The sequence below is a fragment of the Neovison vison genome, chromosome 7 (assembly GCF_020171115.1).
Source record: "Neovison vison isolate M4711 chromosome 7, ASM_NN_V1, whole genome shotgun sequence".
Classification (NCBI taxonomy): Eukaryota; Metazoa; Chordata; class Mammalia; order Carnivora; family Mustelidae; genus Neogale; species Neogale vison.
This window is the reverse complement of record NC_058097.1, coordinates 51988949-52001875: the sequence shown is the minus strand read 5'-3', so window position 1 is coordinate 52001875 and position 12927 is coordinate 51988949. Positions and strand designations below refer to the sequence as shown.

At 50.8% G+C, this 12927-nt stretch overlaps 1 protein-coding gene across 3 annotated transcripts in view; it reads right to left on the bottom strand.

Moving 5' to 3' along the window:
- The window catches only part of LIG1 (DNA ligase 1), a 37086-nt gene extending 24210 nt beyond the window's left edge, over positions 1-12876 (bottom strand). Inside the window, exons 1-5 of one of the 3 annotated variants that reach the window (XM_044256996.1) lie at positions 12538-12876; positions 5613-5684; positions 4003-4092; positions 3355-3490; positions 1500-1626 (exon numbers count right to left, since the gene is read on the bottom strand). In XM_044256996.1, the coding sequence (XP_044112931.1) occupies positions 1500-1626; positions 3355-3490; positions 4003-4092; positions 5613-5629 (370 nt within the window). In that variant the 5' untranslated portion in view covers positions 5630-5684; positions 12538-12876. Of the gene's footprint in view, positions 1-1499; positions 1627-3354; positions 3491-4002; positions 4093-5612; positions 5685-6278; positions 6320-12537 lie in introns of those variants that run through there. The other 2 variants (XM_044256997.1, XM_044256998.1) reach the window with 2 other exon arrangements.
- Between the last annotated feature and the right edge of the window lie 51 nt (positions 12877-12927).

Here is a 12927-nt window from a genome sequence, read left to right as displayed (position 1 = left end):
AGCATGTGACCCCGAGTGCCACGTGGCTCAGCTCTGCAGGCTGCCCATGGCTGCCCAGCTCCCCCACCAGCCCTGCCTCAGCCCGGTCAACACTACCCCACCTTCCATGGCGTGGCTCAGGTGTTACCCACTCTGTGCTCCTACAGTGCCAAGCCCCATTACCCCTTGAGACTCCTTTTCTTCTTTTTTGTAATCCCAAAAAACTTATTTTAAGTTTTTTATGCAAGTGTAATTCACGTACCATCTCTTAGTTTCAGCTGTGTTATGTATATATATTTTTTAAATTTTAAGTAATCTCTCTACCCAACGTGGGGCTCGAACTCACAACCCCGAGATCAAAAGCTGTGAGCTCTTCTGACAGAGCCTTCCGGGCGCCCCCAGGTGTGCTGTTTCTCATACTAGCACCACCCCATGGAAATAGACGGTGAGCCACAGACCTGATCTTAAACTTGCCAGGAGCTATACTGAGAAAAGAAAAAAATCCAGATACGCTTTGTTTTAATAACACAGTTTATATAACCCAATGTATCCAAAAACACTATTAACTCCAACATGTTGTGTTTTCAATGTTAAAATAACAAACGCTCTCTGTTCCGTGCTGTCTTCGAAGCCCAAGGTACCGTCAGCACATCTCAACTGGGCGCTAAGTTTTTCTCAAAGACAGCGGATCTGTGTTTGGATTTCACAGAATTTAAAGCCGAAGAAGATTTATGCACCCAAGTCCTTCTAAACGTGCCTGAGAGTCCTCGCTGACTCAATCCGGCATCCCCTTGCACACTTAAACTTAATGAAAATGCTGCAGCACTGAACATTGGGTCCCTCGGCCGCACCTGCCACATCTGTCACCGAGCATCACGTGAGGGTCTCTCACCGGTGCCTCCCCACCCCGTTCAAAACACTCCCGATCCCTCGGGGGGATTCCCCCGGGGCACAGAGGTGCCATTCCTCAGGCTGGCTTTCCATGGACCTTCTCCAGTGTCCCCACTGGAGGTCCCCAACCTGCTGCGCTAAGCACCAAAACACCAAGCCATCAGTGCCCTGAAGGGCCTTCTCAATGTCTACTTCCTTCTGCCGTTAACCCTCTTCCTTGTCCTTCAGGGCTCGGCTGGGCGAATCTCTCTTCTGCAAGTCTCCCTCTTCACTGTGCTCCCAGAGCGAGCCGCGCTGCCTCCCTCACGGCCGTACCCGTGGTCACAATAACCAACACATCCTGAGCACTCGCTATGGGCCAGGCCCAGGTCCAAGTAGTTTCCGCATATTTCCTCTTAATCTCTGCATGATAAATGCTGTCATTGTTATCATCCCTGTTTTAAAGCTTTGCTTTGATTTCTGAGAAGGTAAGTCATTTACCCAGGGTCACACAGCCAGTGGATGACGAAGCCACGCTCTCAACCACAGCGCTAAGATCGGAGCTGTCACGAGGCTGGCTGCCTGGTGCAGAAATCCTTGCAGGGACAAAGACAGGCAAGGGAAGGGGGCAGGGGCCTGTGTGTCCTCACCCGTCCGCCGCTTTGGGATCCCTGCTGGGGAGATGTCCACAGGAGAGGTGCTGGAGAGGGAAGGGCTGCTCTCGGGCAATGTGACAGGGCTAGGAGGGGAGACTTGTGGAGAGCCCGGGGCAGGCTTCTGGAAAGCAAGAAAAAGCAATTCTTGAGTGAGGAGAGGAAAGAGTAGCTATCTCCTTGTCCTTTTCCAGGTGGGGGTAGAGAGTTCCCTGTCCTCGTTCAGGGCTCCTCTTCTCTTAACCCGGGCCTTAGCCTCCTTACCCTCCTGTGAAATTTCATGGCGCCAGATGTCCCCATCAAAAACAACAATAACAACTCTCTTTTTTTCTAAAGTAACAGAACGTTTGATTTTTAGCTAAACATATAATGGCCCAACTAAAAACCACATTTCACTGCCTCCCCTGCAGCTAGGTGCGGCCCAGAGTCTAAGAGCCACACTTCCCAGCCTCCCTTGCAGCTAGGCGTGGCCAGGAGCCTTCTACATAGTGCAATACAAGGGATAAGGGTGTGCACTTCCCATGGAATGCCTCCCTCTTCTCACTGGCCAAAAATGGACATTTGCTTGGACAAGGGCATCTAGGATAAAAGTAATGGTACAGAAGCAGCCTGCGTCTCTGACGCTGAGAGATTGCCATGCTAATCCTGAACTTTTTGTGCTCATTAGAAGGAGAAATAAATTCCTACCTTGTTTAAGCCCGTTATTTGTATGTTAGTTTCAATCCCTAACTCATCTTACAGGGCCCTCTGCCCGTTATTAAGTGAATCTTGCAGCTTCATGCCTACCCCGTCCACTCCCCCTCATGAGGCTGGGGACTCCGCAAACCCCTTTCCCGTTCTGGCAGAAAGCTCCAGGGCAGGCAGCACCACAACAAGGCATGAGAGGGGCCTGCGACAGGCAGATCTGATTTATAGCATTTCCAACACTCACGGGGCCCGAGACGTGATGCCCCATGGATGCCGTCGCTTGCTGCCCAGCGCCTGTCACAAAGATCTAAGCAGGCCCTCAGGCACCACCTGTAAGCTCAGAGAGCTTACACAGCTCTCTTACACAGCTTACACAGCTGCCACCTCCATGACGCCTTCCAGTTCTCTTTCGCTCCTGCAGCGACCTGCTTGAGAACTGCATACCTAGTTGGTAATTCTTTGTCTTAAACTCTCTCTGCTCAAATCACTCATGTGGTTTCTCTCTATTTGGACCCTGATGGGTGGAGGCCCCAAAAGGATGTTGGGAAGGCTGCTCAGGACCCAAAGCCACCTCTGTCCCTCTCCTGCTCAAAACTATTCCACACATCCCTAGCGGCCACAGGGAAAAGTCCAACCTCCTAAAGATGGCCCCTTCTTGTCCCTGGAACCCGTGAATATATTTAGTTACATGGCAAAGGGCAATTAAGGCTGCAGAGAGAATTAAGGTCACCAATCAGCTGCCCACTGGGCGACTTTGGAGCAAAAGAAGGAAGCAAGCCAAGGTCTCTGGAAAAGGTGAAAAGCCCTCTGACAATAGGAGAGACGGGACGGGTCCCTGAGCCCTAATTCTGGCTCATGCATTGTTCTCAGATCCATAGGTAGACTCTTCCTGCTCAGAGTCACCCCGAACGGTAGGTGCTTCCGGGGGACATATGGTACAGGTGAGGCAGCTGAAGACCGAGGGCCGGAGCCTGCCCCAGGCCATGGGGCACAGGTGGAGCAGAACTGCGCAGACCAGGCCGTCCATCTGCTCCAGGGCACGGCCGCTCAACTCGTCCATCACCTGGGGCATGAGCAACCGAGCAGCTGGCCTACACACTGCATCAGAGGCTGCTGGGAACGATGGCTTCTTCCAGTCATGGTGGGCAGGCTTGTGGGGACCTACCTGGCCTTTGGAGGGCGTGAGGGCCTCGTCCTCCTCCTCCCCTTCACTGCCCAGGACCCGGGCCACCTTCCGCCCTGGCCTCTTCACTGGAGAATCACTCTCAGGCACCTCTCCATTCCGCTCCTTCAGTGCCACCCTGGAAGGTGGGAAAATGGGGGTGCTCTGGCAGGCAAAGAGGGGGTCCTTCCCGAATGTTCCAGCCCTTCCACTAGGTCCCATTCCTTTCCTTTTCATTCAAGCATCCCATGAGCTTTTTCTAGGTGCTCCTTAGCATACATTCTTAATCGTCCATCCACAGCTTGAGACTATCCTTCCCAGCCTCCCCTGGAGCTGGGAACAGCCTTGTGACGGGTCCTGACCGAGACAATGGAAGGGATAGGACTGATGCATGCACCTTGCTCCTGAATGCCTGCCCACAGTTGTCTTAATCCTGGAACTTGGACTTGCCAGCTCGCTTTGACAAGGCCGAGGCCCTAGATGCAGCTGTGCCTGAAGCCGGATCTATGCCTTTCGATGTCCCAATTACTGAAGTCAAAAAATTCCCTTGAGAACTCCCAGACATTCTGAGCTGGGTTTGACATGCTTAGAGCCAAGGGAGTCTTGACTTACAAAGGAACAAATTCACCATGTCCTCGTCCCATTACGTACTTTGGAGGCGGCTCCATCTCTCTGACGCTGTTGGAGGTCTCCTTCTCTGGCTTTTTCACTTTGCCCTCATTCTTGGGGTAGAAAAATGACCTGGAGGAGCACAGAAGGAGGGGAAAATGGGAATGATAACTGCATGAAGAATCAGGTAAGTGCTTCCGATGTGCCAAAGCCTCTCTGCACTGGGGAGTCAGTGGAGACAAAGACAGCAAGTCCCCACCCTCAAGGGGTTGACTCCGTAGAAGAGGCAGCTGTTAAATAACTAAACAGAAAAGGTCAGGAGGTGTGAAGTGCGCTGGAAAAAATCATTAAGGCAAGGTATTGTCCCACCGCTTGAGACTTGCCGGCCCGAATGCTGGCTTCCAGAGAACTGAGCACTGACGAGGGACCATAGAAGGGTAAGGTGGAGAGGCCTCACCCACACTCTCCTGACCCGGGGATGTTCTGCACCCCTACTATGAGGGGATGAGAGGCTACCTTGCATCGCTGCCTGTGAGCCCCCTCTAGTTATGAGAACAACATCAGACACATTGGGGGACCGTCTGCAGGTATCCTGACAAACAGAGTCCGAGAAACTGTCACCCGGAACCACCAGAGGGAACCGAGGGGGCACGATAACTAAACATAACACAGTACTCCGAGCTGGGTCCTGGGAACAGAGAACAGCATTAGAAGGTACACTGGGGAGATCGGAATAAAGTGTGGAGTGTGGTTAACAGGAACGCAACAATGCTGGTCCCTCACTGTGACCAATAGGCCACGAGACGTCAATGGTGGAAGCTGGGTGCCAGGTTCCAAGAATGGGCCCTATTATTGCTACAACTTTTCTGTACGTTTAAAACCGGTCCAAAATTAACACATAACTAGTGGTCAGTCAGTCAATCAACTGATCAAGCCCAGCCCAGCCCAGCCAGGGGCAAAAAAGCCATGGAAGGCACCATCAGCCCAGGACAGACTATGCCCAGACTTGTCATCACATGAGAAAAACGCAGCCTGTGATCTGTGACCTCCCAGGTCTCAGCTGGGGCAAAGAGGGGGTGTCGGTGTCCGGTCTAGAATCCATCCCCTCCTTCTAGGAGCAGCCCCTCCACCATCCTATCTGGACACCCTCTCAAATTCCGAAGCCCGAGGTCATTAATTCTGGAAGGTTTCAACTACACAAGCCATGTAACTCCCTGTCTGGTTTTCCTGAAGCCGGCTTTTAAGACAGGCTTTCCCACTCTGGACACCACTGATGTTTCAGGCCAGATCATTCTTTGTTGTGGGGGGTGTCAGCAGCAACTACGTCCAGCCCCTACGCTCATCACAAGGCCCCTTCTCCCCCTAGTTGTGACAACTAAGAACATCTCCAGACACAGCTGGCTGTCCCCTGGGCGGAGGGCGTCAAACACTGACTGTGAACCACTAGGTCAGTGTTTCTGAACCTTCAGCTAATAAACTCTGGTTGCACCACCCATCCTCCCGATTCCATGCCCATGTTCTGCACTGCTCGGCTTCCGGAAATTCCGACTTGCAGACTAACTTGTGTTCTTCCTAGAAAAGGCACAGAAACAGAGAAACAGAAATCTCAGCACTTGTGAGACGGTGGGGCGGGGGCACGGGTGGGTTCTCACATGATACTTCGCTGCATGATGGGCCAGAATTCTCCCTTCCCCTCTTCTCCGCCTCTTCTCCAGCCGCTGCTCCTGAAACAGAAATCCAGATCCTTGGTGAGACTACTGGTTGAGCATAGATCAAAACACGTAACCCTCCTTCTTTCAGAGAGAAAAAGAAAGAAAAAAAAAGGTAAAAAAAGGTAAAAAAAAATCAGAAACATGAGTTTCCTCACTGACAAGAAACTCCCATTTTTGGGGCGCCTGGGTGGCTCAGTGGGTTAAGCCTCTGCCTTCGGCTCAGGTCATAATCCCAGGGTCCTGGGATTGAGCCTCGCATCAGGCTCTATGCTCAGCAGGGAGCCTGCTTCCTCCTCTCTCTCTGCCTGCCTCTCTGCCTACCTGTGATCTCTGTCAAATAAATAAAATCTTTAAAAAAAAAAAACAACTCCCATTTTCATGGACCAAACTGATTTGCTGCCGAGATTTATGAGTGAAGAGAAAGTCCCAAGTCAGAGCAAGATAAGAAGCCTCCTTGATCATATGAAGCCTGCTTCTCATCTAATAGGAAGGCACAATGAAGGCCTACAGGTTTGGGTGTTGTGTTTTTGTTTTTTTTTTTGTTTTTTGTTTTTTTTTTCAGTTTTTTTGGGGGTTTTTTGGGGAGGAGTTAAGTTTTAAGATTACCAAAAAACTGGGGCACCTGGTTGGCTCAGTCGGTTAAGCGTCTGCCTTTGGCTCAGGTCAAGATCCCAGGGTCCTGGGATGGAGCCCCGTGGTGGACTCCCTGCTCAGTGGGGAACCTGCGTCTCCTTTTCTCTCTGCCACTGCTCCCTGGTTTGTGTGTGCACACACGCGCACGCTCTCTCTCTCTCTGTAAAAATAAATAAATAAATCTTGTCAAAAAAAAAAAAAAGATCAATAAAAAACTGTTTTTAGGTGATTACATAATATCCTCAAATAACTCTGAAACATGGCAGTCCATTAAATTATACCCACTGGTGTATACAGACCAGCTGCTGAGCAGTTTCTAAGGGATGTTCTTACCAGAAACGAGGAGCAAAAACATCACGCAGATCTCAGAGAGTTACGCACTGTACGATTCCATTTATGGAACATTCTCCAAATGACAAAACTCAGGATGGAGAAGAGATCGGGGGTGGTCAGAGCTTAGGGACAAAAGATGGGGGGGTGGTCAGCTATAATGGGGCAGCACAGCGAGAGCCTTTGTGGGGACAGAACTGTTCCGTATCCCGACTGCGGTGGTGGTTACACAGATCTATACATGGGTTCAAACTGTGCACGCGTGTGCACACACACACACACACACACACACAGCTTAACCAGCTCTGTGGTCTAGCTCAGGGCCCAGTTTCCTGGTTTTTATACTGGACTACGGTTATATAAGATGTCACCACTGGGGGAAGATAGGTGTGTACTATTTTTATAACTTCCGGTAACTCTATGTAATCCTTTCAAAATAAAAAGTTTAAAAAAAAAAAAGAATGAAGACATTCTTTCTCTATGTATGTCCTGCTACAGAAAGACGTTCTAGGTATTTTAAGTCACATTTTAAACAGTAATAATAAATAAAAAAAGGAGGCAGAACAGCGGACATAATAAGCTATTGATTTCGTAAGACAGGAGAAAATAGAAACCGATCTATTCTTTGGTCCTGCTTTTGTTTACCAAACAGAAACTCTGGAAGGATAATTGGGAAGCCAACAGAAGTGGTCGGGGGGCACATTAGGTGACTGGGAGTAGGGCTGTGAACGAGACCAGTCACCGCATAGCTCTATCCCGATTTTATTTTAAACCCTGCATATTTCCTATCCATTCAATTAAAACAAACAGTAAATCCAGACCCACAGAACTGTTCAAATTTTATGGTCCAGCCTCCTACCCCCTTCCTCCAGGCTCCCTCTGGGGAGTGCCCTCCCTGACCCCCAGCAGCCAGTCCCCTCCTGTCCAGATCTGAGCACTGGTTGGATGTCTAGAAGCCTCCCTGGGCACCTGCTAGAATAAACTCCATTTCCTGACCTCCTGGGGCAGTTAACTAGTACTTCTCACACATATTGTGCCGACGCTGTGACCTCCTGATGACGTCATAGTTCATCTTTCCAATCAGACTGGGAGCTCCAGAGCTAGGGGGCCAGGCTTATTCCCTCCCATCTCCTCCAAAAGTTATTTCCCAGACTTAAGACATCCTCCATAACTGCCTTTGAAATTTCAGCAGAATCTATGTAAAACCTGGATTTTTTTTTTCACTTAATATTTTTTCTGTAAAAAAAAAAAAAACCCAACTTTATTAACTGGGGTGCTTCCTAGGAACCAGGCTTTATATGAATTAATTCCCACAAAATCTACAATTCGTTATTATCCTGATTTTATGAAGGAGGCAAAGGAAGCAGAGAGGTCAAGTGATTTGCTCAAGGCCACACAGCCTAATGGGTTGTGAAGCCAGGATCTGAAGACAGGTGTCCAGTTCCCAAGTCCATGTCCTTAACCACTACCAATTCTTTTTTTTTTTTTTTAAGATTTTTATTTATTTATTTGACACAGAGAGAGAGATCACAAGTAGGCAGAGAGGCAGACAGAGAGAGATGGGGAAGCAGGCTCCCTGCTGAGGAGAGAGCCTGATATGGGGATCGATCCCAGGACCCTGAGCAGAGGCTTAACTCACTTAACCCACTTAACCAAATAAGCCACCCCGGCACTCCAAACACTACCAATTCTTGAGGGTGATGAGGGCAGGGGTCCCCCTGTATTGGGACTGAAGGGGTGGTGGGTGGCCCTTAGATCTTGGGGCTACTGAGACACCCAGTGTAAAATGATCACGTTAACCAATACCTCCCAACAATCCAAGCAAACATCTTTCATTTTTATCCCCATGTCGCCATCGAGAAGACAGGCACAGAAAGATACTTGGAATCACAGAGCTTGTAAGGGGCAAAGCGGGGGAGCTGGTACAGTAGTGACAGAGAGCTAAGATGGCAGCTAACATTCTTTTTTATTATTATTTTAAAGACTTTTAAAAAAGATTTTATTTATTAGAGAGAGAGCATGAGCCGGGTGAGGAGCGGAGGGAGAAGCAGACTCCCTGCTGAGCAGAAGTCCAACGTGGGGCTCGATCCCAGGACTCTGGGATCATGACCTCACCTGAAGGCAAAAGCTTAACCCACTGAGCCCGCAGGCACCCCTTTCTAACTGTTGCTATGCCCCCAGGCCCAATCTTTAGCCCCCTCTCTGTCCTGTTTATACCCGCCCCCTTTAAGATCTTATCCAATCCAATGGCTTCAATGTACTCTGTCAGGGCCCCCAACCGTGTCACTCCAGCTGTCTGTCGCTAGCCCTTAAACTCAAGGGCACATCCTGCTGGCTTTCTGGCCAGCATCCTGCTGGCTTTCAGACATCTAGATGTCTGACCAACATTTCCAGCTCATTGGGACCAAAACCAAAGTTCAGTTTTCTCTCTCTCTCTCTCTCTCTCTCTCTCACACACACACACACACACACACACACACAATTCCTTCTCCCATCTCTGCATTGGTAGCTTCTGTCATCCAATCGCTCTGGTCAAAACCCCTGGACTCTACTTCATGCCTATTTAACCATTAAAAATAAAACAAAAGAAAATATGACAATATTGGGAGCTGGTGAGGATGGGAACAATGGGAAGTCTCACACTTTTCTGGTGGGAATTCAACATGGTATGGGCACTTCTGGAGAAGCCTGGCAGTTTCTTGGCCAGTGAAGCGTACACTTACCATATGACCCAGTAACCCCACTCCGAGGGCATTCCCCAGAGAACTCTTATGTGCACACAAACCCCTGTAAGCCAATGTTTATAGCTGTGGACCCGTTTATCGTCACCAAAAATGATCCAAATGTCCTCCCATGGGGAATGGACGAACCAACTATGGTACAGCATACAATGCTTTTACTTGCCGAACAGTATCCCACTATAGGATGAACTAAACTAAGCTAATTTACACTCCCACCACGGCAATAAAAAGGAGTGGTCGGGTGCACTGCAGGGAGGCAGAGGGACGTATGGCTGCAGGTGTACCTAGGGAAGGGAAGCCCGAGAATCACTTTTTGGAGTGATGAAACTGCAGTATCTTGATGGCGGAAGTGTTCACACAATTCTACACATTTCAAAATGGACAGAACTGTACAGTGAAAAGAGTAAGTTCGCTTAATTTTTTTTATATTTAAAAAAACAAAAAACTGAGTGCCTGGGTGGCTTAGTTGGTTAAGCATCTGCCTTCAGCTCAGGTCACGATCTCAGGGTCCTGGGATCGACTCTTGCGTCGGGCTCCCTCCCTGCTCAGTGGGGTGTCTGATTCTCCCTTTACCTCTGCCCCTCCACCTCCCCCTACTTGTATGCTCTCTCTCAAATAAATAAATAAAATTTTTTAAAACACAAAACCAAAAACCCTTGGATTGTTGACTGACCTGATTCACCTCTTTTCTCAAACCCCAAAATCACTGACCCATGAATCCCAAGGGCGCTGCCTCCCACTGCTCAGCATCCCACTGCTCAGAGCGCAGGCTGGGCTGCCCCCACGCCCAGCCGGCTGAGCTAACCCTCACTCTCTTCCTTCCCTGCAGTCAGCACAACTAGACCTGCCAAATTAGAATTTGTGTCACTCTCCAGAGTAGTGCTTCTAACACAATTTTCTGTGTGATCGAGACCTTCTGTACCTGTGGAGTCCAAGGAGGTCACTTTATCCATATGTGGCTTCAAGCATTTGAAATGCAGCTAGTGCCACAGGGGAGCCGAGATTTTCATCTGTTTCTAATGAGCTTAAATTTAAGTCCCTATGTGGGGCTAGCTGCGACTCTGTTTAGCAGTGCACGGCTAAAATGAGCAGTTCCATAAATATAAGGATTTTGTTCATTTTGTTCAGTGATATGGCCACAGGACTTAAAACGGTGCCTGGTATTGAATGCATTGGCCCATACGTATGCCTTTATTTAAAAATCAGGGTAAAAGGGGTGCCTGGGGGGCAAAGTTGGTCGAGCTTCCAACTCTTGGTTTTGGCTCAGGTCATGATCTCAGGGTCGTGAGATCGAGCCCCGTGTCGGGCTCCCCACTGGGTGTGGAGCCTGCTTGGGACTCTCTCTCCCCTTCCCCCTCTGCTCCTTCCCTGTTCCAAATAAATAAATAAATCTTTTTAAAAAAAAATCAGGATAACAAAAACATCATTGCTAACGAGTTTAAGGTTCATAAGCAGGATCTTTCAAAACCTGCAGGCCATGTGACAAGGAGCATGATATCAAAGGGTCTTTACTTTTTTTTTTTTTTTTAAGATTTATTAATTTGAGAGAGAGAAAGAGCACAAGCAGGGGGAAAGGCAGCGGGAGGGGGAGGAGCAGACTCCCCAGTGAGCTGAGAGCCTGACATGGGGCTCGATCCCAGGACCCGGAGATCAAGACCTGAGCCAAAGGCAGATGTCCAACCATTTGAGGCACCCAGACACCCCCAAAGGGTCTTTAAAGAGCTTGAGGATCAAAAGGCTTGTCTTTTTCTTCTTGTTAATAAAAGCTCACATTTCCTAACCTGTCTGTTCCCCTGACCAACGTCCACCCATGGGAAGTATTTTACACCATTCCCCTCAGTATGCTACTCTCACCCCCCGAAGCTCAGAACAGCTCAGCATCCCCCAAAAGGCAATGAGGAAGTTGGGACAGGGGAAGGAAAGTGACAGGGCCACACAGCCAGCCTCTGGTGGATACCAGAAACACAGAGAGCCAGTTCTAAGAACCACCTGGGATTACATGTAAAATATTCTAGTCCACTCCCAGGCCTAGTGAATCAGAAGCGCTGGGAATAGAAGGGGGATCTGCAGGCTTAACAAGCTCCTAGGGATCCTAAGATAAGATGAAATTAGGAGGTTTTACTTAGACTCCACTGGCCTTTCCGTCATGCCTCCCTGAGGCTAACAGGTCAGAGATTCAAACAGGATGAAATGGGTTTGGAGGACTAGAAGCGATGTGTTCTTAATCCCATGTCCCTCTGTCTCTCCTCAATGATTCCCTTCGGCTTTCAGATGCCAGCCTCCCTTTCTAATTGCTCATCTCTTCTCCCAGCCAAGTGCACCCCGCCCCACCCCTTGCCTTACCTTACCTTTCAAGCTTCCCCCTCACCTAAGGACATCAATATCCTTCTCTCTCCGCTCCCCAAGCTCCTCTGGCCCTCCCTCCACCGTTTAGGAGAACAATAAACCCAGACCTTTGAGTTACTCTCTCCAAGGCCCCCTCCCTTCCCAGGCCTTGGCCTTCCAACTGTGTGGTCCAACCCTACCTCTGCTCCACACCCCTCATCAGGCACCCAGAAGCCAAACATCTCCCTATACAAAAGGGTCCCCGCATTTCCAAAGGCATAAACCTGGACCAGACCTCTGACCTCTCTCTGCCCCACCTCTGTCCAACTGGATCCTCCCCCGACACGGTCTAAAACCCACCCCACTTCTCCCCCTCCATGAACCCTTTCCCGGCCACACCTCCTAGCGTCTGGCCCCGCCCACTAACAAACTTGGCCCCCACCCCTTTTCAGGAGGGCTAGTCTCCCCGACCACCCAATTTCCAATGGCCCCGCCCACGGGGTCTTCCCCCCGGGGCCCCGCCCCTCGGGCTACGGTGACCACGCCCCCGCAGTAGCCCCGCCTCCCAGGCCTCTATTCAAACCCCTCCGAGTCCTACAGACTCCGGCCCTCTACCCTCTACTTGGCCCTCTCCCGCCGGCCGACAACCCTCCCCCCACCAATGCACTGCAGCGACCTGCTGCCGGCGCTCTCCCTTCCCCGCCGCGCTCTCGGCCGCCTGAGCGTACCCCACGCCCGCTCCTCGGCAGCCGACCGACCCCGCGGAGCCGCGGGCCCGGAGCGTACGACAGGCGCGCACCCCCCCAAGTTTCCCAGCCCCGCGTCGGCGGCCTCACCTGCCTCTCGCCGGCCCCGCGCGCCGCCGTCCTGCGCGTTACACCCGGAACCACTAGTCGCCCGACTGCAGCCCTCAATTCGCGCCACGGAATTCGCGCGCAGACTTTGGCGGGCGGGGGCGGTATAGGGGGCGGGGCCCGGGAGTCGTCAGCGCCGCCGCTGCCTCTCGGAGGACGCTGGGAGTTGTAGTCTCCCCGGCCGGAGGCTGCTAAGAAAGAGGTGAAGCAGGGTGAGCCCTCCCGCAGAGCACGATGGGAAACAGTCCGCGCCTTTCCTCCCTCTGGGTGGGCGGGCGTAGCTGTGAGGCCGAGAAGTGACTGGCGGGGAAAGACGGAGATTCAATGGAAGCCGCTGCACGAGGCACGGCGGGAAGAGAGGCGGGAGGCCGC